At 37.2% G+C, this 27392-nt stretch overlaps 1 protein-coding gene across 1 annotated transcript in view; it reads right to left on the minus strand.

Moving 5' to 3' along the window:
- The window catches only part of LOC126817088 (uncharacterized protein DDB_G0283357), a 36953-nt gene extending 9790 nt beyond the window's left edge, over positions 1-27163 (minus strand). The window contains exons 1-20 of the mRNA XM_050543886.2: positions 27144-27163; positions 24843-24940; positions 24177-24297; positions 23114-23201; positions 22242-22330; positions 21280-21343; positions 19832-19923; positions 16923-16991; positions 15973-16091; positions 14500-14572; positions 14258-14344; positions 12837-12956; positions 12320-12385; positions 11319-11438; positions 7861-7899; positions 6089-6148; positions 3442-3498; positions 3027-3095; positions 2030-2110; positions 325-1155 (exon numbers count right to left, since the gene is read on the minus strand). Coding sequence (XP_050399843.1) covers positions 325-1155; positions 2030-2110; positions 3027-3095; positions 3442-3498; positions 6089-6148; positions 7861-7899; positions 11319-11438; positions 12320-12385; positions 12837-12956; positions 14258-14344; positions 14500-14572; positions 15973-16091; positions 16923-16991; positions 19832-19923; positions 21280-21343; positions 22242-22330; positions 23114-23143 — 2066 coding nt within the window. The 5' untranslated portion in view covers positions 23144-23201; positions 24177-24297; positions 24843-24940; positions 27144-27163. The remainder of the gene's footprint in view (positions 1-324; positions 1156-2029; positions 2111-3026; positions 3096-3441; positions 3499-6088; positions 6149-7860; positions 7900-11318; positions 11439-12319; positions 12386-12836; positions 12957-14257; positions 14345-14499; positions 14573-15972; positions 16092-16922; positions 16992-19831; positions 19924-21279; positions 21344-22241; positions 22331-23113; positions 23202-24176; positions 24298-24842; positions 24941-27143) is intronic.
- Positions 27164-27392: the final 229 nt, after the last annotated feature.

Consider the following 27392-nt stretch of genomic DNA (forward strand, 5'->3'; position numbering starts at 1 on the left):
ACATGTTAATTTAATTAAGATTATTCACAATTGAAGGCGTAATTAACAAAAAATATGTCAAAACAAAAAAGTTCTTGTGTATAAAAAAAAAGTTCTTGTGTATATAAAAAGTCACTTTAAAATGTAATGCCCTGTTACATGTATATCTATATGTGATGCCCTGGCACATGCATACATCTATATGTGATGCCCTGTTACATGTATATATTTATGTGATGCCCTGGCACATGTATTTATCTATATGTGATGCCCTGTTACATGCATACATCTATATGTGATGCCCTGTTACATGTATATAATTAATATTTTCTAATAAAACGTCACCTATCCGGTACAGCATATTCCTGCTGGGTCTGGTAATCTGTAGAATTATAATTAATACCGCTAGATCCACGATAACTTCTTTCAGGACTGTTCCTAGAATTACGCTCTGGACTATTCCGGGACCGCTCTGCACTATTTCGGGTCCGCTCTGCACTATTTCTTGATCGCTCCGCACTATTTCTGGATCGCTCCGCACTATTTCTAGTTCTTTCGGTATCTTGATTAAAACTCTTTTGAGCTGCTTCGTAACTTTTATTGCTATAGGAAGAAAACCGGTCTTGTCGTTCCTGACGTGGGTTACCATAGCGATTAGAATTGTCTCTATCTGCAGGATTGGAATAATTTGAATGCTGGGAATTATCAAAGTTTGGTATATCGTCCGATATGTATGATCTTCGGTTAAAACTGGCCTCAATTTCAGACGGTCTAGGTTTCATTCCCGATTGTTCGTAATTATTTCTACGTGACGGATCCCTACGACTAACACTACCTGCACTACTTTTTTGTTCCATATCACGCCTATTCACACCACCAGAACTATTTTGCTGTGTCAAATTCCTCCGATGATCTCCATTAGCAGCACTACTTTCTCTATCCTGCTCTCTGTAGGTACTATTTTGTCCACGGTGATGAGGTGGTCGACCATTTTGATTATCACGATAATTATTGCTATAGTTACTATAACCACTAGGAGGTAAAATGTTATCTTGATTTTGATTGGTTAAACCAGAATAACTTTTAGTTCTTAGACCTGATTGGTGAGCTGGCATGGTTACAGTGGGAGCACTCTGTATATCACTTTTGCTGTTCTGGGAATATCTGTCAGTCTCTCTGAAGTAAAAATATCAAAAAAGATTAGATCCTTTTCCAAATTTTAGCTGAATACTAATTTTTCACTGAAATTAAATGAAATGGGGTTTAAAATCCTACTAGCTCTGAATTGGGCTAATGAAGACAGGCTTAAGCCATACAGTATGCTGTGAGGGAAATTTTGTCTGGACAGCGGCGCTACGGCCTACTCATATAACGACTTCCAACTGTCAAGGAATCTTTTACGTGCACGCAAATGTCTACACGGGACCTTGGTTTTTTGTCCCATCCAAACGACTAAGCAGATCTTAGTGCAGTAGAGGCCATCGAAAGTATGAATTAACGAAACAAAATATAGATCTGTAATTTAATCGGATTGACATCAAACTATTCTACAAACGCCCAGTAGTCCGGTAAAACATGCAATAAAATCTCTGTGAAAGTCAAAGACCAATACAGAATATAATTCTCCATTTGCAAAAAATGACCCATGCAGTGACCTTGTTACTATGACTACAACATCTACAAACAACCTCCATTCGTAGGAAAGAGAGAGAAATGGGGTTTAACGTCTACTCAACACAAACTAGGTCACTTCGGGACTAACATGTTTTTTTTTTTTAAATTTTATTTCAATGATTCGCTTTCGCGTAGCGGTCTTTAGCAGTGGGAGGAAACCGGAGGACCCGGAGAAAACCCAAGAGGTTGGACAGGCATCCATTCGTAGGAAATTCAATCTAACAATGAGTTGTTAAGCTATCAATGACCTGTCTCTGCGGTTTTGATAAATACACCTACCCAAAGCTATCAATGACCTGTCTCTACAGTTTTAATAAATTAAGCCTACCCAAAGCTATCAATGACCAGTCTCTGTGGTTTTAATAAATACACCTACCCAAAGCTTCGATGTCTGTTAACTCGAGCTTTCTGTCGACTTCGAGGTGATAAACGAACTCTAAAAGGTTCTGCTTTAGTCCTGAAAGGAAAGAGTAAAGATTTATGATCTGATGTATTCTTTGAATGGCATTTAGTAAAATTGGAATATAATCAAATAACACACTATTTATGGAATAACAATTACTATGGTTTATTTCACTGCGACCTTTCAACAAGATTTCACAAGTCGTTACCAAGCATATAACACAAATGACACAAGTGTTATATGCTTGATAACGACTTGTGAGATCTTGTTAAAACATCGCAGTGATTATATTTATACAATTTTTATAATTGATATTAAAACATTTTTCATCTCCTCTCTTTGTAATTACTAGCGTAATTCCCACCATTGAAAGATTAAATGTCTTACAATTGTTACATAATGTCAGATCGTATGGATATGCTATCGTACCATCTTGACACACGAAAGCGGAATTATTCAAATATCCTTATTGGCACCCATGGTTGTCCAGATGGCACTCTAAGTCATTACCATAATGGCTGGAGAGAGAGAGAGAGAGAGAGAAATGGGGTTTAACGTCCACTCGACACAAACTGTGTTATGTAATGTATCCAAAGCAGATTATTCAGTCAAGGTGAGAGAGTCTGAGTTAAGATGGAGAGCGGACATGTAAATTAATTAGGAGTTGGCACCTATGAGGGAAATTTTGCCCAGACAGCGGCGCTACAGCCTACTCTTATACAGAAATTCAACGGCCAACGTATCTTTAACGTGCATGCCAATGTTTTTACACAGGACCTTGGTTTTTCGTCTTATCTGTCCTGCACCACTGAGAAAGGGGAACCATGCCTGAAAATCTCTAACTTTCTTGCCCAATGCAGGAATCGAACATGGAACCGCCAGGTTAGCGAGGCAACCTTTTTCTCACTGACCCATTTTGACTCCAGTGACGAATAGAGGGTAAAATATAAAACATAAATAATTGACTCACTCTACAGAAACAAATGCTATATCCTTTAATTGTTCATCTGTCATACCTTCTGTATCAACCAAATCATATCTAAAATATATATAATATACAATTATAACACCTTCCATATCAACTAAATCATACCTAAAATATATATAATATACAATTATAACAACGTCTGTATCAACCATATATAAATATAACACCTTCCATATCAACTAAATCATACCTAAAGTATATATATAATAATTATACTATTAATATATTACATTCTAAATATGGTGCTATTCAAAATATATTACATTCTAAATATGGCATATTTCAAAATGTATTACATTCTAAATATGGAATTGTTCAAAAAATACTACATACTAAATATGGTATTGTTCAAAATATATCACATTATAAATATGATATTGAATAAATGTCGACTTACTCGAAATGTTGTTTTAATTCTTCCGGTGGTCGTTTATTACCAGGTGATTTACTTCTTCTAATAAAAAAAAAAATTATATTAATGTGTGAACCTCGTCTTTTTTGTCCCGTTCGAACGACTAGGAAACACCACATTTAGTCACATTTCTCGCGAACTGACATATCTGATACTTTTAAGTTGAGAAAAATGCTCTATTGTGATCTCTGTGGCCATCGCGAGAAAAGTGACGATTTGTGAGCACTGCAAGTGAGATGAAATCTGGAAGATTGTTATCACGAGTCCACTACTGCCGCTCCAAATTGTATTTAAAGAAACCGACTCTTCCAAAGTTGAATCGGAATACAACAATGAACATAAGACAGGTGCCTGTCAGACTCCCTAATCCACCCACCACTAGCCAAGTCAATCGAAATAACTAACAGTAATATCAATGAATCCTGCTGTGTTAAATTCAAGTACAGTTTGAAAGAGTTATATACAGAAGTTTGACATGACTTGTGGAATATGTCTATCCTCATTCTTCCAGTCCCGTTACAAATGGCATTGAACTGCATTATGGTACATAATTCATGTACCAATGGTAAAATGTTTATTGGATGTCAGCAGCCCATCTTTTCCCGGTAAGATCACAACATCAATGTTGATTTAAATTGACAAATAATTCGTGCTTTGTATGATTGGATGATATTGAGATAAAAACTTGGCTATTCTGTTGATAACTTTTCCTGGTATCAGAATCTTTAAAAGTAAAAATATTTATGGCAAACGTCTTAGAAACTTATAGTCTAAACATTTTTTTTACAATTTCATTTGGCTTAAGGGGGAACGAGGGGCGAAATTTTTTTTTTTCATTTAATGTTATTTTGGGTTGAAACTTTGTATATACTAGAAAGACCATTTAGTTAGCTGATTTTTTTCATCAAATCCCAAATCGGACATTGGTTGCCATGGTTACCAATGAATCAAGAAAAAATGGGGAAATTCGTAGGAGTGCTAGATCTCTGTTAATAATAACTCTGGCTTCTACCAAGGTCACGTGTAGACATTTGCGTGCATGTAAAAGATTCCTTGACAGTTGGAAGTCGTTATATGAGTAGGCCGTAGCGCCGCTGTCCAGGCAAAATTTAATGTTATTTTGGGTTGAAACTTTGTATATACTAGAAAGACCATTTAGTTAGCTGATTTTTTTCATCAAATCCCAAATCGGACATTGGTTGCCATGGTTACCAACGAATCAAGAAAAAATGGGGAAATTCGTAGGAGTGCTAGATCTCTGTTAATAATAACTCTACAGTTCTGAAACTTTCACACCTTATAAACAATGCATAAAGCTAGGAAATGACAGAGAGACATTTGGAGTCCTCTGTATTTTTATTAATTTATAAGCATTTATATAAGTGTGTGTTTTTTTTTAACGAAACATGAACTAAAAACTGAATTATTTACAAAAATAAAAACAGTAAATACAAAAACTCTCTGTTATCTCATTCAAAAGACTTTAATCTATAACTGTTGCAAATTTCAAGTAAAAATATTAGTAACTTTTTGAGATCTAGTAATTTGAAATTGCATTTTCGTCCAAAAAATCAAATCAGAGAAAAATCACCAAAAAGTAAATCATACTAAATTGTTTTATTTGGGTCATAACAAACAAGACTAAAAACAATTACCGGTCGACAAAGTTGGACACGGCTATAAAAATTACGATCCCCATAAAATGTTTTATTTTTTTTAATCACGGTTTATTAGAAATAATTAAAAAAAACTATTAAATTCATCGGTAAATATCGCTAAATAGGCTTGCGGGACATCGATCGTAGTCTTGGACTTCTTATAAAGTAATATTGTTATACAAAAAGAGTGGTTAACTGTGTCTATAAAGCGTGCGCATCACGGCATCCCGTTGCTAGGTGACGGAATTCCGTTAGACCAATGAGGAGATGTCGTTGTTATTACGTCGGATATATTGACCCCGCGATCAGGTCACCTAACCAAAAAAGGAAATTCTCGAGCATTTTTGGCGCTTAGAAAACTGACGGGAATTAATAAATTATTTTTATTCCCATCATGCTATTCTTTGTTTACTCTTTCCAACGGTATATCAAACATGGCTGTCAATGGACATGTGGAGGCTTAAAATCGGGATTTTTTAGACGTTATTTTATCAAAATTCGGACATGTACAGGTTCAGAAATGTTTACCATTCAACAGAAAATGTACTTTTTTTACATAAAAAAAAATGAAATTTTTGATATTTTGTTTTTGGGAACTCAAAGAGAAGGCTTCAAACTATCAAAAACTGTCATTACTTAAAAAGTGAAATTATTTAGAAAATTCAATTTTTTTCGACCCGCGTTCTCCCTTAATGAACTATTTCACCAAGTTTTTAAACATTTCCATTAAGAAATTCGTCCTGTATAGCATTCACAATATCTCATAGATCTAAATTGGGGGAGAATTAATCGATTTTCAATTGAAACATAGATTTGACAGGATTCTTTACACCCCACTAAGAAATCACTGAAAATTTGAAAAAAAATCTGCTAAGACCTCTGAGTTGTAGTCAGTTGACGGACAGAAAGACAGGTGGACACAGTTGATAACAAAATACATCCACATGAAATGTGGGTTTCTAAAAATTACTGACCTTCTTCGTCTGCGTTGTTTGGCGTCTCCACCAGGAGCAGAATGAAGTGACGGCACAGATCTAAAAATAGAATTTAAACATATTTAGGCATTGAGATCAATCTGATTAAAACACAGATCCTATTTCGTTTCGTTTTTATGGTTAAAAATTTCGTTTTACTTGTCTTTACTACGCAAGGATCTGAAAGAATTGTTATATAACCTGCCTTTCTATTGATGTCAGGGATTAGCCAATGAAAAGGTCTTTTACGGCGAGTTTTGGACTGAGTTGCATGGAACAGTGGGTAACCCACTAGAAACATCAACACTGATTGGTTAATCAAATATTTAATGTTATAGGTAAAAAGCCGCTTGTATAACCTCTGACCCGAAATCCCTCAACAACTGGTCAGATCTTTTCATGTAGTAGAGGCCATCGAAAGTATAAAAAAACGAAATGAAATATAGATCTGTATTTTAAACAGATTGACCTCGAGATGGGACCTAAATCATAACATACACCGTAAAAGTGATTCATACAATAAATCTTACTGTAGAGAGAGAGAGAGAGAGAGAGAGATGAGGTTTAACGTCCACTGACACTATCTAGGTCATTACGGGACTAACTTATGGTTTAATTTTATTTACATAATTCACTTGCGCGTAGGGGTCTTTAGCAGTGGGAGGAAACCGGAGGACCCGGAGAAAACTGATGAGGTTGGACAGGCGACCCTACTCCTTGTCACGTACAACCGGGGATTCGAAACCACGCCAGTCGACTCAATGACAGACTTTATGATACAGCGCGCGCACGCTAACCATTCAGCCATCCAACCCCCCAAATCTTACTGTACTTATAACATTGGAATTAAATATTTGACAGAGCTGTCTCAAGGACACCGTCAATGTTATAAGACTTATTTAGGTCTTTAGGCACTATGTAGATTCTTGGAGAGATTCAAGAGACACCATCTGGATTCAGAATGCCCCGTTAAGTTGTAGGGGAGCCATATGATGTAGTCGTTTCGTCAGTAAACTCGTTCAGCAAATTAGTTGGTGGAGGGAAAGACATGTATACTTTAAGTGTTGTAATGTAACCTAAGCTTGTAACCTATGTATCCAGTGCTTGATATGAAATGTTAAAACAAACTGTTGCATTGTTGCTCCTGGTAGATAAACGTCTTAACTACTGAGATAGTAAGGAGACAATACACAGGAGTCCTAGCAAAAAGAAGAAATGAAATGAAATGAAATGGAGTTTAACGTCCTACTGTTCTGCTCCTAACCTGGGCTAATGAAGACGGGCATACGCCATACAGTGTGCTATGAGGGAAATTTTGCCCGGACAGCGGCACTACGGCCTACTCTTATATCGAATTCCAACTGCCAAGGGATCTTTTACGTGCACGCCAATGTGTACACGGGACCTCGGTTTTTCGTCCCATCCGAACGACTAGACAGCTTTCCTTGTCAGCCCCTCCGTCCTGCATCACTGACAAGGGAGAACCACGCCGGAAAATCTGGATGAACTTTCTCGGCCAATGCAGGGATCGAACACCCGACCTCCAGGCTAGCGAGCTAGTGTCTTACCCACTTAGCCACGTGATCCCCAGCAAAAAGAAGAGAATTACAAATATAACCAGAGACAAAACTAGATCATCACAAGACTACTAAAACTTGTAGCAGAGAATAGAGCATGCGTCACACGTCAGCTGTGGGGAGTTTTTGGCATGTGGGCTTTCCACATCTAACCAGCGTTGCATAGTACTACATTACACAGTTTTATTATCTTACCCATTTGGACGATTTTCTTTATCAGCAAATGGAAACAACCTATAAAATAAACGGTCATGTTTAATAATCTAATAATAAAAATTCTACATCAAGATCAGTCTGGAAAATTCTAGATGAACTGTGGCGGTGTAACCATGGACCTTATAATACATGGACTGGTTACGAGAAGCAATATCGCTAAATGTCTGCCGCGCGAGACTTCGCGCGAGAAAACACAAGAGAAGCCAATAGCGATATTACTCAATGTCTTCGCTAATTAGCTATAATCACTCGTTTTCATCGTTCCGTTTTGTGTCCAGAATTTAACAAAAACTGCTTAAATAAATTTTTGTTTGACAAGATAAGTCATTAACTATAATTTCCGGTGCATATATGTATACATTTTATTTTAAACAACTTTATAATTACCATCTTCAAAGTACACGTAGACTGCATCTCCGAAACAAAGACGTCGCCATTGTTTGTTGTTATATGAACAATCGAAAACATGAGTCGGGATTTTTGCTTTCAATCAAAATCTATTTATTATTTCATATTTTCCTGACATAATTCTGATACACGTGAATCTAAGGCATTGTTTGGAAAAAAAATCATCGATTTTTAAAAAAGTGAAATATAATTAATTACTTCCTAAAAACAACGAAAATAACACTTTGGACAATTTTATGAGAAAATATGTGAATTTATTTTTGCTTTCAATCTGTGAAAGATTTTATTTTTTTTTTGGAATTGATGATCCGTTTCTCCATAAACTTTGATATCTTATCTACTGTACTGGGCAAAATTCTTATTTTTAAAACAAATATTAACATTTTTAAAAAATTATTTTGTTTTGTGATATTTTCAAGTACCAATGCATGTACTGTTCAACAATCATGAATAAACCTGTATTTGATTTGACCCAAATTACCCCAAAGTTTTGCCCAGTTTCTTTAGATAGAAAAAGTGAGAAATTTTGTTTAAAATAAGTTTAATTTTATTGGCATATTATTCAATAAAATATAACCATCCGACGGCTCGCAGATTTATTTATAGGTGTTGGAAGCCATTATACTCATAATGGAGCAGTACGCATGCCAGGTAACTACAGACGCCGCGAAGGGACTTAACTCATTAACAACTTTCGTTTGGTCGTGATTGACACGTCTCAAATTACCGTGAGTGTCTCAAATTACAGCGCGGCACACATCTCAGGTTTGGTTATTAAGCCGTTGCCAGTCCATGTATTATAAGGTCCATGGTGTAACTAAATAATGCCACATCTTAAATGCATTGACATGAGAAACTATCACTGTAACCCAGGTATCATTAATCTTGTGTATCTAGCACTAATTTCTTTCACATTTGTTTAATATCAAATCTTTGTTTAAAAATTCGTAATAATCATTTATAATCACCAAAAATCATCTAATTTGTACTTGTGTCCAGTTTAAAGCTGACTGATTAATTTTGATAATGAGTGTCCAATTTACAAGTATTTAATTTCCTGACCACTGTTCAAAAATGAATCATTATATATCAATTTTCAATTGGGTTGTTTTTTTTATAACAGTGATTGAGAAATTCAACACTTGTAAATTGGACACTCATTATCAAAATTGAATGGCCAACTGGACATAAGGCTACACAAAATAAATGTCTTGTTTCTCGGGCAACTGACAGCTGAAACTATAGGGGGGGAGGGTGGGTTATTTTTTTTTTTACCTCATTTCTGGCTAGAGGATGGTGCAAAATAAAATTTGGCTATTGTTGAAAATTGATGGGGCGGGAGGGCGGCCTTGTATTTTTATTTTTTTTTTATTTTTTAATGAGAAAGTCATTACTCGTCTACGGTTTTGCTTTCAGTTATATATTATACATACTTAGAACATAAACCCAAAAATCAAGTCTACTCAAACACCGAACACTGACTGAAAGGAAAATAATTTTCCATATTTAATTCACGTAATGTAGCTTACTAATGGTAATGGTGACAACCATAATTAAAATTGGTTTAAAATAAAATTCCGTACGACTATTAATAGACGTCCATAATAACGACAATATTTTAAAGAGTAAGCCTCTGTCAGCATGTGTATCAAAAATAATCATCACTTAGATCTAAATCTAGTATCGCTGGTTTATAATGATTGACCTAATTCCAACCAATGCATGTCACGTGTCATCGGGATTCGGGAAATGACTGTTTCTCAGGATATTCGGTGTGTTTCTCAGGATATTCAGTGTTCTATCTTGGGTTTATATCGAATGACTATTTAAATTTAATTAACAACTGGTCAGTAAAACCATCAAATGTGTAATCCAATTATTATTTTCCAGATTATCAAAACTACCGTTAAATGTGCTAATGACCCAGATTCTGACTAAGGTATGGTGACTATCATCGTATCGTATTCGTAGCCACAAGTTATAATAATTAACCTGTTCTACGATTCATTGTTTTATAAGTAGGATTTTTTCAAACGTGGACCGACTGAAGCCGGCAAAAATGAGCCGATTAAGATCGAATGATTGAAATACATTGCATTGTTGTCAATGACTTTCGGTGTTTAACACGAATCAAATTCTAGTTCACAAGGGGAGGTAATTAAAATCACGTGATACAAAAATGGAGGTTCTTTCGATATCAATAAAAAAGACCCGTAAATGAGCGTTTGCATCTGAATCAGTTTAATACATTTGAATGGATATTCACGTATGGGGCATGTAGATACATGCGGCATATTCTTTTTATGACTTGCTTATCGATGTTCGGGCGGGCGTTTCATATTTTTTATTTTTCATCAAGACTAATGAATAGGCCGCATACGCAACGAATTTTGCGTGCGGGAGGTGCCCGAGAAACAACTTATTTTATTTGTGTTGCCTAAGTACAAATTACATGATTTTTGGTGATTTTAAATGATTTTTAAACAGAGATTTGATATTAAACATGCATTATGCAAGAGCTAAATCTGCCTATTGCAGGTCTTTCTTTAGGCTTGAAATGTTTTCTAAAGTATTAATTAGACATTAATTAACTGATCCAGGCCTTAATCAACTCTCGATGGCTTCAGATTTCTCCGATATTAAATAGATTAGAATGGTTCAGCAATACTTCAAATATGGAGAACCGAGACTTAGCTTCGATCAACCAGTACGGTGGTTGAAATTCTTGCACACGTCTGTCAAACCTTCAAAGGCTAATATCTTCGCTTGCAATAGAGTAATTTGAATGAAATTTTCTCTATTGTCATTTTACATTATCTATTTTCGAACTATTATAGCAAGAATGGCCAGCTCTTTATCTAAAGCTTACATAATGTATCTTTAAACGAATGTGAAAGAAATTAGTACTAGATACACAAGATTATAATGATACCTGGATTACAGTGTATGGTAACCAGTTTCTATGGTAACTAAATAATCCTACAATTTTAATGTATTGATATGAGAAACTATTATGTAAAGAAACTTACATGGGTGGAAGTTCTGAACGATCCTGTAATATATTATCGTTTGAGTTTCTGTTTCTACGGTTCTGTAGAGCGAAACGATACGAAACGTCGGATTCACTACCGCTATCTAAACCTTCTCGTCTGAAAGATAAACCATAACATTAAATTTATGCAAATATTCTTCTTTGGCTTCAAATTAAAACTAATAGATTAATGCATCAATATTACAAAGGGGCATAGGAAACCCAGCGAGAACACATGACAGTAGGCAGGCGAGCCTATTCTTTGTCACATTCTTTTTTCAGATCTTATTTTTCGTTTCATTTTTTATAGTTCAACATTCGTTTTACTTGTTTTTACTGAACTACATGTAGGATCTGGATGAGTTGTTATATAACCTGTGTTCTGGCTGATGTGAGGGATTAGCCAGTGAAACGGCTTGTTGCGGCAAGTGCACAGAACTGTGGGTATTCAACTAGTAACGTCAGAGCTGATTGGTTAATCATAGAGTCAAAGGCTGCATGTATGACCCCTGATGCGACCTCTCAGTACAACCGGTCAGATCTTCATGTAGTGAAGGCCATCGAAAGTATAAAAAAACGAAATGAAATATAGATCTGTATTTTAATCAGATTGTGTCACATACAAGTGTGGGATCAAAACTGCACCACTCAGTAACAGACCATACGATGTACAGTGTATGCGTTAGACCAATCGCCCACCCAGTCCCCAGTCTTCAAAGAGAACAGATAATTGGTAAAAAGGCAGACAAATGCAGTGTCAGGTGCTTATGAGGCCCCTCTCAATCCCTGACCCTCACAACTAAAGGTGGTTGTTATTCTTAGTGTTAAGCGACCGCTTCCACCGACCGAAGCCGAGGATGCCAACCGGTGTTTAAGAATGCAGAGCACGTACCTTGGTCACGGTCCCTAGTCAAGCCTATAGGTCAATCTGGCACTGAGTTTTGGCCAACCAAAAGTTAAACTTATATTTTATAGATTGTATATTATTATATTTCCTACCTTCTTCTTCTTGGAATAGAGACATCACTTTCACCATCAGAACCTTTACGACTGGACGGAAAATATCTGAAATAAAACATACTAACAGTATTATACCTGGGTCTAGAGATAGGCATTCATAATTAGTAACTCGGTCGAACTCAACATCTAATTTTATGGATGCACAACTACTGAGTTTAATACAATGCGATGTTTGCTTGATAAAGACAAGAGTATCCTTGTCAAAATGTTACTTAGTATTAAACTCAGTAATTGTGTATCCATAAAATTGTACCTTGTGTTAATATCATTCCTAGTTATGGAGATTTTTCATACCATCCAAACGATTAGGCAGTTGTCCTTGTCAGGCCCTCTGCCCTGTACCACTGACAAGGGAAAACACGCCGGAAATTCATGATGAAGTTTATCGATCAACACCGGGAGTGAACATGCGACCTCCAGGCTAGTGAGCCAGTGTCTTAACCACTTAGCCACCGTGGCTTTCCATTACTCTATTAAGTAAGAAAGTGTTACTTACTTTCTCCTGTGGCTGACCCCACTTTCACTGTCACTACCCGACACGCCACGGTTATGTCGAGGAAAAAACATTTTATCACTACGAGCTGAGATCGGGGAATTACCAGTTGTGTACAAACCCCTGAAAGATTAAATTTGATAATATTTATGAAATGAGATAATACTTGATCTCAACAATTTTCATTAAAAGAGGGAGAGAGAGAGAAATGGGGTTTAATGACCACTCAACACAAACTAGGTCATTTCGGGACTAACATATGGGTCGACTTTATTTCAATAATTCGCTTGTGCACAGGGGTCTTTATTAGCAATGGGAGGAAACTGGAGGACGTGGAGAAAACCCACGAGGTTGGAAAGGCAACACTGCTACTTGTCACATACAAAGGTGGAATTGAAACAACACCACTTGACTCAATGACATACCTTATGATCTAAAGTGCATGCTATCCAAATCCTCCTTCATTAAAATGAACATTATTTTTTAAGGAATATATTTCTGACATGGTATATGCCGCTTATAAACCCAAATAAAATAACTTGACAAGAAAGTTGTTAAAGCCTCATTCCTAGAAAACTACAAGTTCTTAAATCAACAACCACAAATTTTACACCACCTAGTCGTTGCTACATTGCTTTGCAATTCCCAAACTTATAGCCAAATCATCTCCCTTTACCGCAAACACATGAACAGTAGCATCCAGTCAGAGGTTGCGACACAAACACACTCAAATCAAACATGGCGACCTCCACGGATCCTTGATTATCACAGGTAGACATTTTAGGAATGATCGAGGAATCTGATAGGCTCTGAAGCTGGGTCAGTACCAAATCAAAATTAGTGCTGAAATATACGGGGTACTACGTGAAGGGCTTGAAAAGATGTACAGAATTAAAAATCGAAATCAAGCCTTTTGTTGACGATGAGCAAACTATAATATTGTGAAAGTTCAATCTGTAAAAGAAATATCAGTCAAAAAATGGTTCCACTCCGTTCAATACAAGCCAACGTCATCAATGGCTGTCATTGCAATCCAACATGTGATTAACTACCACTAACAGACGATCATGCGCTGTACGGGTTGAAAGTAGTATAACTAAGAAACCGGAAATCTAACAACGTCTAGCTCATGTTACTCCTCAATCCGAGCTACCCCTATACATCAAATTTTAGCATCGGGACAGCGCTAGTGTAGCCGCCAAATCTGAACAGACAGATAGACAAACAGGCGACAGTCACAAATATTAGTATGGATTGAAATACAATTCAGCAAGGATTAATTTGAATGAAAAAGTTATTTCAATCAGATTGAAAGGAACCTGTGATTATCTATAATTGATATTTTGATTTTTTACTCTTTAGAAAAAATATTTCCGAAAAATGAAAAATGACTTGAAATGTGAAATTCATTTCACTACACCTACCCTTCATGGTTATTTTCCCAGGGTGCTGATCTCGTACTCCTGGGTGATTCTGTCCCTTGTAATTCTGGTAAACTTCTATGACGGGGCCTGAGAAAATAATTAAAGAGAAAAAAACAAGAATAATCCAGATTTCATTTCTTATCATCCCATCCAAACTGCAGAGCACAGGCCTACAAATTTGAACATTTTTGCAGCAATTCAAACAGAGACACAATTATTATTTTTACTTTAAAGAAACTTACGCTCTGACAGGTTCTGGTGCCATCACCATGGTAACATGACCACCATCAGTTATCTGTATTCTATTAGAATTATCTACAAGTATATCAACAACAGCAAAACATTAAATAGTTGGCCTAAAATGGAAATTTCCCATTAGAGGTGCTTGATTGCTGTTCGATCTAGAATAGAGTACGTTGTACTATACTTTTGATTGGGTTCGCATGTTAACAGGACGAAATGTCCTAGTCTACATGATTCTTCTGCAACTCATCAGATGGTTCAATCTATGAGTAACAATGATATACAACCCTAATGTTCGACTACTCAGTCATAAATATAAATAAAATAAAATGTGGTTTAACGTCCTACTGTTCTGTTCTGACTGGGCTAATGAAGACTGGCATACGCCATGCCAGCCCTAATGTCCTGCACCAATGATTAGGATTTATGTGTCCTGCACCAATGATTAGGTCCTATGTCCTGCACCAATGGTTAGGCTCTATGTCCATGATTAGGCCCTATGTCCTGCACCAATGATTAGGCCCTATGTCCATGATTAGGCTCTATGTCCTGCACCAATGATTAGGCCCTACATGTCCTGCACCAATGATTAGGTTCTATGTTCAGCACCAATGAGAAGGTGAAACTAGGTTGGAAAATCTTCAGGTACTTTCTTTGCCAACACCAGAATTGGGAGAGTGAGAGAAATGGGGTTTAACATTCACTTGACACAAACTAGGGCATTTCGGGATTAACATATGGCTCAATTTTATTTCAATAATTCACTTGCACACTTGCTGTGGGAGGAAACTGGAAGACCCAGAGAAAGCCCATGAGGTTGGACAGGCGACCCTACTACTTGTCACGTACAACCAGGGATTCGAAACCACGCCAGTTGACTCAATGACAAGACTTTATGATACAGCGCGCGCACGCTAACCATTCAGCCATCCAACCCCCCATCTCGGGGAAGAAGCAGATTGCCACACACCTATGTGTAAGACAGACCCCCCCCCCCTCCGTTTCAGTGATGTAGCTGACAGTCACACACCAATGTTTAGTGGAACCTAGATCCCCCTCCCCCCATCTCAGGGATGTAGCAGATAGTCACACACCAATGTTTAGTGGGACCTAGATCCCCCTCCCCCCATCTCATGGATGTAGCAGATAGTTACACACCAATGTATAGGGTGACCTAGATCTCTCCACTCCCCCACCGTCACTGACCGTATACTATTATTATTAGCTGTGGTATATTATTATTATTAGCTGTCACATACTCTGGGTAATCAAAACAAAGTCACCTGACTCAATGACAGATCTTGTGATTTCATATGCACGTGTTAAACGACTAGACCACCCAAATCCCTCCACCAGAATTGAACCCGGAGCCTTCTGGTTAGTAAGCAATCGCTATAGTAACCGAGCCACCTTAAACAGACATGTTCGGGGTTTATTTCTATCAATTCAAGTATGAATATAAAAATATTCACCATTTAATCTGGTATCAGAATTTATTCTTCTCTGTTGTCGTCTGCTAGCAACACGTATAACGCTTTGTGATGTATTATGGGTAAGTTGATCTGCTTGGGCCTGTCGTTCTGTCCTACCACTAAAATAGACAACGTTTATAGTATTCCACCGTTACAGAATTGAATGGTGAATTGAATAATAGTTTTAAGAAAGGCCAACACTAATAAACAGTAAGCAGGCATGTTGTAAAAATTTAAACATACATTATGCAAGAGTTAAATCTGCCTACTGCAGGTATTTCTTTAGGCCTGAAATGTTATCTAAACTATTAATTAGACATTTATTAACTTATCCAGACTATAATCAACTCTCAATGGCATCGGATAATCAAGATTTTAACTAGATTAGAACGGGTCGCCAATTAAGAATGGGAAAACAAGGCAAAGTCTTGAATATACCAGTGTCCTGGTTACCATAATGCACACATCTTGTCAAAATTACAAATAGTTATAACTTTGCTCAGAATGAAGTAATCTGAATTATATTTTCATTTTACATTATCTATTTTTGAGCTATTATAGCAAGAATGGTTAGCTCTTGATCTAAGTCTTACATAATGTATCTTTAATATAAGAAAGTATTTGTCAAATAAGGAGAATTTCGCCACGGCTGCATCTGTGTTTCCGTTTAAAATATGAACAAAAGCTACTGTATTCAACATTATAACAATCCACGCCCTATTATAATGGAATCAAACGGAAAAATCAAAAAATCAGATTATAAGCATTAGTGCCTGATATTTTGTCAGTTACTAGTTTATTAGTGCCTGATATTTGTCAGTTACTAGTACATTAGCGCCTGATATTAAGTCAGGTGTACCTAATTTCCAGGTATGGAGTAGAAGATATTTTGTCAGGTGTACCTAATTTCCAGGTATGGAGTAGAAGATGACGAAGCATGCTGATCTTACCTGTAGCGATGTTTAGAACCCAGACTAAATATTTTAGTTGTATTTGAACCATCGTGAACTCGTGTCAGTCTACGTAGATATATAGATATATATATATATATACACAGGATGTTTTATAGATAAATACTATAATAAACAGCTAAAGAAACTAACAACGAAAACTCAAAAGTGAGAAAGTTTGAATGAATGAATGAAATGAGGTTTGAAGTCTGACTTTTCTGCACAAAATGGGCTAATGAAGACAGGTTATTTCAACGACCATGAAGTAACGAGATGTTACAATTTTAACAACTCTTTGCCCAGGCAATTTCTGGCTATATTTGTATTAAATGAAATGAAATGGAGTTTAACGTCCTACTTTTCTGCTCCTAACCTGGGCTAATGAAGACGGGCATACGCCATACAGTGTGCTATGAGGGAAATTTTGCCCAGACAGCGGCACTACGGCCTACTCTTATATCGAATTCCAACTGCCAAGGGATCTTTTACGTGTACACGGGACCTCAGTTTTCCATCCCATCCGAACGACTAGACAGCTGTCCTTGTCAGGCCATCCGTCCTGCATCACTGACAAGGGAGAACCACGCCAGAAAATCTGGACGAACTTTCTCAGCCAATGCAGGGATCGAACACCCGACCTCCAGGCTAGCGAGCGAGTTTTCAAATGTCATAACCAATTTCTTTTTTGTATAAGTTTCTTTAGCTGTTCATTATATAATTAATAACAAACAGTGACTAAAGGAGGTGAAAAACAGAAAAATTAGATCACAAAATAAAACAATTAAAATTAGATCACAAAATAAAATAATTAATATTTAATGATTATCTTTCATTAGTATAAAATTTAACAAAACTGTAAAATAATAAGAATCTCATTAATTAAAGCAATTAATTAATAAAAAATCATATCATGACTACTCCATTATAAAATAGGACTAATTGTCTACGTAAATCATTTTATAGATCTTATATTTCTATATTCTTTAACGCATAGATCGAGAGTTGACCCAAGACAAAGACAGAAGCAGGTACAGTGGACTCTGTCACATCCGGCATCGTACGGGATCGTTACAATATTTCGGATCACACAGCATGTCGGGATACTGAGCTTAATCTGTGCAAAGTGTTTAATGTCGCGGTATTTGACATGAGTAACTAAAATCAAATACCAAGCGCACTCTTACAAGAGATTATAAATTGTAAAATAATCAACAGAGAATTTATAACATTATCAAAGTAATCAACGCAGACCGGTGCTTGCGAGTTTTAATCTCACCGATAATTGATTGGTGATTGTATGTTAATCTTTTCTGGCTTCACACACATTGAGTTTTAATCTCACCGATAATTGGATGCTTCACACCCACCGTTTGAAGTACGGATTATACGGTGTCGATTCAATGGAAATTATGTGACGGGACGGCTGATTGATGTCGTAATCCGGAACATACAGAATCCGGATTTACCAGCGATTTTTTGGCTGAAGTAATAAGGAAATAAATCGGGACATGAAAATCATGTCGGATGTCACAGCAATCCGGAGTGAACAGACATCGGATGTGACAGAGTCCACTGTATAATAGGAACCGAGCACAACGCCATAATTCAAGAGTCGACTCAAGCCAATGAAAGAAACAGGTATAATAAATTTAAATTGACCAGGAACAAGACACCATAATTTAAGAGTTGACTCGGGTCAAAGACAGAAGCAGGTATGATAAATCTATATTGACCTGGGCCCTTATTCACGAAAACTTAAACTAAGATACAATCAAAATTTTAAGAAATACTGCAATTCGATGGGCTGACTAGTAAAATCAATTTGCATATATACAATTTGCATATTGGTCAGCCAATCGAATTGCAGTATTTCTTAAAATTTCGATTATATCTTAGTTTAAGTTTTCGTGAATAAGGGCCCAGGAACAAAGAGGCCATAATTTTAATTTGACTCAAGCCAATGAAAGAACCAAGTATAATAAAACTATAAGGACCAGGAACCGATGACGACGTCATCACCGCCATCTTCGAAAGAGTGACATCTCGAAATTCGAAGTACGTCAATCAATGTGCAATTGTCCAAGGAACATATATATTTCACTTGAATTGACGGAGCCTTAGGCTTTTAAGAAAGAGTGTTCTCCCCAAGAACAACAGAGACGAGTATCGCTTGGAGATCAGTTCCCGGTCAAGTAAAGAATGGAATAAGGTTTTATATAAGGGGGGAGGAGAGAGAGAGAGCGATGAAATGGGGTTTAACATCCACTCGACACAAACTAGGTCATTTTTGGACTAACATATAGTTCTATTTTATTTCAATAATTCGCTTGTGCGTAGGGGAAAAAAAGCAGTGTTTCCAAATGAAATTAAAATTACTTGTTCTAACAGAAAAGCAACTTATTGTCCATTCAGTTAATCAAAAGGACAACCCCCCAAAAAGTGCTGCCTGCTACTGCTCTAGTGCCTGAATAGGATTGAATGAATTTATAATGTTGGTCATGAATATTAGTCATATAAAAAGCAAAAACAAAATTGTGACATCTTATTAACAATAAAACATGAAATTATAAAATAACAATAGTATCTATGAGAGGTTTATCATGGAGGTGTGTAAAACATCAATAGTTTCTATGAGAGGTTTATCCTGGAGGTGTGTAAGTTTTCTTAGTAACTCTTATAGAGACTAGAGAATGTCCTCTAAGAGTTTAACACTACCCCCCCCCCCCAAAAGAGATTATCTTATCTTTTTATAAAGGCTTGTTCTATTTTTCCTCACACAATAACTACATCATATCACCATGGAAACAGTTGCTATATGAATATACAGATATCAATAATTTCATATTTTATAGTTATGATGAAAGGTAAGTATAAAACACAATTATAACGTGATGATCTACATTAAATACCTGAAGAACGCGTGATGCTCCACACAACATTTCCATAAATGTTTACAGGCTGATTTCGTTTGTAGTTCAAAAGCGTAACTATGTTCATCGTTCTACAAAAATAAATGAAATGAGGTTTAACATCCTACTTTTCTGCAACGACTGGGCTAATGAGACAATCATACAGTCTGCTATGAAGGGAATCTTGCCCAGACAGTGGCACTAAAGTCTACTATTTATTTTGATTTCCAACTCATGCGTTCTTTTAAGTTCACGCCAATCTGTACACGGGACCTCAGGTTTTTCATCTCATCCGAATGACTAGATCGCGATATTTGTCAGGCCCTTCATCCTGCACCACTGACAAGGGGAAATCACGCTTGAATATCCGTGATAAAACCTGAGAACTCTTGGTTAATGAGCCAGCAACTTACTCACTGAGCCACTGTGGTTCCACTTCCACAAACATAGAAATAACAAATGGGCTAATGAAGAAGATCATACACCATGCAGTAAAATATTGGTTTGACGGACAGCAGCATTTCCGCTTGCTTTCTTTTTAATCCCATCTGCTAGGTCTAGGTGTTGTTTTTGTTCTATCCAAACGACTAGACACTATTCCTGGCTCTCAAGCCCTGCACAATTGACCATTGGAGGGGATTTTTGAATCCCTTGCAAACAGGCCTGGAAACAACGGTTTTAGATGTACCTGACAAAATGTCAGGCACTAATGAAATTGTACCTGACATTTTCAACTTAGTGCCGGACATGTATTAATAATATCAATAAAAAACAAAAAAACACTGCCGGACAAAATGACAGGCACCAGAGGTTTTGTGCCTGACAAAGCCTGAATCTGTGTCTGACACTGTCAGTGACAGGTGCCTTATTTCCAGGCTTGCTTGCAAACTACAATTTTTTTTAAGTATTTACAACGATATAGTTGGTATCTCTTTAATCTGACTCAATCTAAGTTAAGAGAGAGAGAGAGAGAGAGAGAGAGAGAGAGAGAGAGAGAGAGAGAGAGAGAGAGAGAGAGAGATAAATGGGGATTAACGTCCACGAGGTTGGACAGACGACCCTATTCCTTGTCACATACAACTGTGGAATCAAAACCACGTCAGTTGACTCAATGACAGACCTTATGATAATAGCCGCACGCGCTAACCATTCGGTCATCCACGCCTCCCCCAATCTAAGCTAAGGTTAGGATCGTAATACTGGCTATAAAAATAGAGTTGGAAAAAAATATAATAAATAGTGGTGGTAAAAACTATTATAAATAGAGTTGGTAAAAATAATTATAAGTAGCGTTGGTAAAAACTATTATAAACAACGTTGGTAAAAACTATTATACATAACGTTGGTAAAAACTATTATAAACATCGTTGGTAAAAACTATTATAAACAGCGTTGGTAAAAACTATTATAAACATCGTTGGTAAAAACTATTATCATAAAACACTTACACTTTTATCTCGTACTTTGATTATAAAAACTTTTCCTTTAAATGTAACTTTTGAAATTCTTGGCCTGAAACAGACGTATAGAAAAGGATGAAAAACTCTAATTGGATATCTCCTACCCGCAAGATTACAAAATCCATCCAAAAGTGAAACAAAATGAAATGGGGTTTAACGTCCTACTGTTCTGCACCAACTGGGCTAATGAAGACAGACATACGCCATACAGTGTGCTGTGAGGAAAATTTTGCCCGAACAATGGTGCTACAGCCTACTCTTAATCCTAATTCCAGCTGTCGAAAGGACCTTGGTTTTTCATCCCATTCGAACGACTAGACACTGTCCTTGGCAGGTCCTCTTGAAGATCTTTCTCTCACAACACTGGGAGTGAAGCTGAGATCTTCTAGTTAGCGAGCGAGAGTCTTACTCACTGAGCTTAAATGGGTTTTAACGTCCACTCAAAACAAACTAGGCCATTTCGGGACTAACACATGGTTCAATTTTATTTCAATATTTTGCTTGCGCGTCGGGGTCTTTAGCAGTGTGAGGAGAAAACCCATGAGGTTGGACAGGCGACCCTACTCCTTGTCGGGTACAACCGGGGAATCGAAACCACGCCAGTTGACTCAATGACAGACCTTATGATACAGCGCACACGTGCTAATCATTTGGCCATCCGACCCCCCAGCTTTAATAATATCTATATTAAAGTGTGTGATCGTCGTTTGTTTGTTTGTTTGTATGTCTGTTCTGGATTGGCGGCTAAGCTAGCACTGTCCTAAGGCTAAAATTTGGTGCATAGGGGTAGCTTGGACCGGGCAGTAACATAGGCCTGGTGCCGTTGGCCTACCACTTCTAGTTTCAGAGTTAAAGGCACAACCTATGCAGCGCTGGATCATCCGCTAGTTTAAAATAAATATCCGACACAAAGTTAAAATGTTGATTATTTCCAGGTCATCATTACTTACCAGAAATAATTCCCAATCTTAGCTTTATTTTTAAATACTACAATACCAGTTGGTGTTAAACCTAAAAAATACTCCAAACTTTTCTCTCCCTGTAAAATAGAAAAACAAGATCATAATAAATCTACAATCTTCAAAAGTGATTTTGAGCTTATATGAAATTAAATTCCTGTACCAACAGGACTATTGAAGATGGGTGTACAAGAGGTGGGAACAAAACACGGGACCTCGAGTCCGAGTCGAATCATAAGTTGCGGCCCTTTGAGTCCGAGACGAGTCCCAAGTAGCGGCACCTTGAGTCTGAGTCGAGTCCCAAGTAGCGGCACCTTGAGTCTGAGTCGAGTCCCAAGTAGCGGCACCTTGAGTCTGAGTCGAGTCAGCAAATAAGGTGAGTTAAAGTTATGCCCCCTTTTCGCGACTAAAGTCCTAAGCCTTTTCAAGTTGTGAGTCGCCACAACTGCTGAGTGTTAGTCGCAATAAATATTTCAAGTCAAGTAGCAAGTCGTTCCCATCTCTGTTCATGTTCGGACCAGAGCGTTGCTGCCTCCTCGTCATCCAAATTCAACTGTCATGGTTTCTTTAAAGTTCAAGTCAATATAAAAACAGGGCCTCGGTTTTCTGAACTTATTTTCTTAACAGGCCCTTCTGAGTGCACCACTGACAAGGTACCTTCTCAGTCTACATCAGGATCAAAACCCTTCTTTGACAGGAAACTGGAGGATCCAGAGAAAACCCATGAGGTTAGACATGTGACCCTACTCCTGGCCACATACATGTACAACCAGGGAATCGAAACCACGCAAGTTGCCTCAATGACAGACCTTATGATACAACGCATACACACTAACCATTCGGCCACCCCACCCCCCACTTACCAAAACTGGATGTAGATCTACTCCGTACATTTCTAACCATTTAGCTTTCTCTAGATAACGATATTCAGCTATAGCAGGTACCTGACCTCTACAAACAAAAATATATCTAGATTATGTTTCACAATACTATCAGAGAGAGAGAGAGGGGGGGGGGGTGTTTACGTCCATTCGACACAATAAGGTTATTTCAGGACAAACATATGGTTCAATTTTATTTCAATAATTCGCTTGCGCGCAGGGGTCTTTAGCAGTGGGAGGAAACCGGAGCAAACCCACGAGGTAGGACAAGCGATCCTACTCCTTGTCACGTACAACCCGGGAATTGAAGCCACGCCAGTTGACTCAATGACAGACCTTATGATACAACGAGCTTGCGCTAACCATTCAGACATCCCCCCCCCCCACCCAATACATGTATGTAATGTACTGTGCTATGAGGGAATTTTGCCCAGACAGTGGCAGTTCAACCTACTCTTCATCAAATACCAATTGTCAACTGCACCTTGTTATGTCATACCATCCTGGACGCAAACTGAGTAATTTGGGGACTAACATATGGTTCAATTAGCGGTGGGAGGATCTGGAAAAAACCCACAAGGTTGGACAGGCAATCCTACTCCAACGTCACATAGAAGCTAAGAATCGAAACCACATCACTTGTTTCAATAACAGAGAGAGAGAGAGAGAGAGAGAGAGAGAGAGAGAGAGAGAGAAATGGGGTTTAACGTCCACTCGACACAAACTAGGTCTTTTCAGAACTAACATATGGTTTAATTTTATTTCAATAACTCGCTTGCGCGTAGGGGTCTTTAGTAGTGGGAGGGAAACCGGAGGACCCGGAGAAAACCCACGAGGTTGAACAGGCGACCCTACTCCTTGTCACGTACAACCAGGGATTCGAAACCACGCCAGTCGACTCAATGACAGACTTTATGATAGAGCATGCGCACGCTAACCATTTCGCCATCCAACCCCCCCTCAATGACAGACCTTATGATCTAAAGTGCATGTGTTAAACCATTCGACCATCCCACCCCCTGAACATGATAAACAAGGTACCTACACTAATCGTTTATGTAAGGCTGCCAGTTCATCTTCCAGTTCTTCAGTCTGATTGGGTAAAAATCTGAACTCAGAAATATATCCAGACGTGTAACGATTCGGATCGAAGTCGCCCAATTCAGCTATAAAATATAACAAATTATTTTCTTAATCAAAACCTCCTTTTATTTGGCAGAAATATCTGGATATCAACCTATCTTTAACTTAAGTCTGAGAATGCTTTGTGAACTTGGGGCCTGTACTTTTAGGCTTTAAATTAGCGAGAGAGAGAAGATTGGGGTTTAACGGCCACTCGACACAAACGTCATTTCGGGGGTAACACATGGTTCCATTTTTTTTCAATAATTCGCTTATGCGTAGGGGTCTTTAGCAGTGGGAGGAAACTGGAGAACCCGGAGAAAACCCCAGAGGTTGGACAGGCGACCTTACTCCTTGTCACGTACAACCACGGAATTGAAACTGCACCAGTTGACTCAATGACAGACCTTACCATACAGTGCGCACGTGCTATCCATCCCCCTTTTTAAATTGGTCTTTTTCCCAAAGAAATAAGAAGGAACATTTTTACAGGTGTCCCCGAAGAACAAAACATCAAATTAGTGTGTCCTAATTCTACGATTTTCTTCAAGTGTCCATTAAGGCGTGAAAAATACATAATCTTTCTTACATTGAACGGCGTAAGCACAGAGTTCTTTGGCTTCATCGTAAGTAACAGGTAATCTCCCTTGAAGTATATCTCGTTTGACTTGAAGAAAAAATAAATATCTGTAATAAAAAAAAAATTAAATAAAAAAATCTGAAGGGAAAAACCTTCAAAAAATCTGTGTAATTGGTGGATAAACAGAAAATTTAAAAGATTGTTTTCTTACACATTTTTTTTCATTTGTCCATTTGGACAAAAGAAGTTTTGAAAATGAAGGGAGAGAAATGGAGTTTAACATCCACTTGACACAAATTAGGTCATTTCAGGACTAACATATGGTTCAATTTTATTTCAATAATTCTCTTGCGTGTAGTGGTCTTTAGCAGTGGGAGGAAACCGGAGAAAACCCCCCGAGGTTGGACAGGCAACCTTACTCCTTGTCACATACAATCGTGGAATCGAAACCACGCCAGTTGAATCAATGACAGACCTTATGATACAGGGCACACATGCTAACTATTCAGCCATGCAATCCCCCGTATTGAAAATGAAACGGGATGAAAATTAGTTTTAATGTCCCTTTTACCGTATATATACAGCTAGGTTGTGAATAAAATCAGAACTAGACATGATTCATCTTATCAAAACAATAATGATTTTATTCAACTGGTTATTTCAGGTGAATTAATTTGTTGTATTCTCTACCTGGTTTATTTCAGGTAAATTAAATGTTTATATTCCTACCTGTTTTGTTTTTTTTAGGTAAATCAATTGGTTGTATTCCCTACCTGGTTATTTTAGGTAAATTATATAATTGGTTGTATTCCCTACCTGGTTATTTGAGGTAAATTGTTTATAGTCCTACCTGGTTATTTGAGGTAAATTATTTATATTCCTACCTGGTTATTTGAGTTAAATTAATTGGTTGTATTCCCTACCTGGTTATTTGAGGTAAATTAATTGGATGTATTCCCTACTTGTACCTGGTTATTTCAGGTAAATTAATTGTTTATATTCCTACCTGTTTATTTCAGGTAATTTTTTATATTTCTACCTGTTTATTTCAGGTATATTGATTGGTTTTATTTATACCCTACCTGATTATTACAGGTAAATTAATTGCTTTTATTTCCTACCTGGTAATTTCTTCCCGTAATTTACACGGATCTGCTGCGTAAAATTTGACACCAAAATAAAATGTGAAAGGAAGAGAGCATGCTGAAACAATAGAAGATGCATAATACTAGAATGGTGAAATCTAATGCACAAAATATAATGTAACAATTCAATCAAAATTCTCCAAATTTAAAACTGAATAAAAATAAATTTCATCAGAGCTACGTTTCTACAAAGTTTCAAGCACAAGAAGACGACAAGAGAATCACTGTAGAAATGCAGCTCCGATTAAAAATACATAGAGAGAAAGAAATGGGGTTTAACGTCAACTCGACACAAACTAGGTCATTTTGGGACTAATATATGGTTTAATTTTATTTCAATAATTCACTTGTGCGTAGGGGTCTTTAGTAGCGTGAGGAAACCAGAGGACCTGGAGAAAACCCACGAGGTTGGACAGGTGACCCTACTCCTTGTCACGATTTTCCATAGCACTCTTGTGTTTATTTTAATGTGTTTAATTAATAAATGCTGTTTAAACAGTTTGCACAATGAAGAATGATATGGCTCTATCTTAATAAAGATATAAATTTCTAAATAGTACTTAAAATGCTCAAAATACATTATTGAAATAATTCATGCAGCTAGGAACAGGAAATGAAATTAAAAGGGGTTTAATGTCCTACTACTCTGGAAAATCAAAGGGAACTTTCTCCGCCAACATAAGAATAGCAAGCTAGTGCCTTACTCACTTAGCCACCATGGCTCCAACCAGGAACCAGAAGGATTTTCTTTTGCACCATCACAGATAACTGTATTGGCTGATTTAATGCTCAATCCCAGTTAACTGTATTAGCACCATCTCAGTTAACTGCATTAATGACTGTATCATCAAAGTTGGTCATCATAAATTCATTTAAACCCCAATTCACAAACCACCTGGTTATGACAATACATGTGTATAATACTGTACTGCATAACACTATTGCACATACCGGTAAACTTCATATGTGCGCTTTATATATACCTTGACTACATGAAGGTGGGTTTTGGGTAATCAACAGATGGGAACAGAATGCTTCAAGAGATGGACAGAGTATCTCAACTAGACGCATGCATTGAAATGTGCATTAATTCATTGATTCAAGGAGTATGTCAGGAGTCCATGCAATAATAATAATAGCTGAGGATAAGTTAGTTATAATTTACCTTTGAGTTGACTGGATAAAGATTTGGTAGGTTCCAACCAATGCTAATAATATACAACAATAATAATTACTACTGGAGACATTTTCACATAAGAGAGAGAGAGAGAGAGAGAGAGAGAGAGAGAGAGAGAGAGAGATTAATGTCCACTCAACACAAACCAGGTCATTTCAGGACTAACATTTATTTCTATAAATCGCTTGCACGTAGGGGTCTTTAGCAGTCGGAGGACCCGGAGAAAACCCACAAGGT

The sequence above is a fragment of the Patella vulgata genome, chromosome 4 (genome assembly GCF_932274485.2).
Source record: "Patella vulgata chromosome 4, xgPatVulg1.2, whole genome shotgun sequence".
Taxonomy (NCBI): domain Eukaryota; kingdom Metazoa; phylum Mollusca; class Gastropoda; family Patellidae; genus Patella; species Patella vulgata.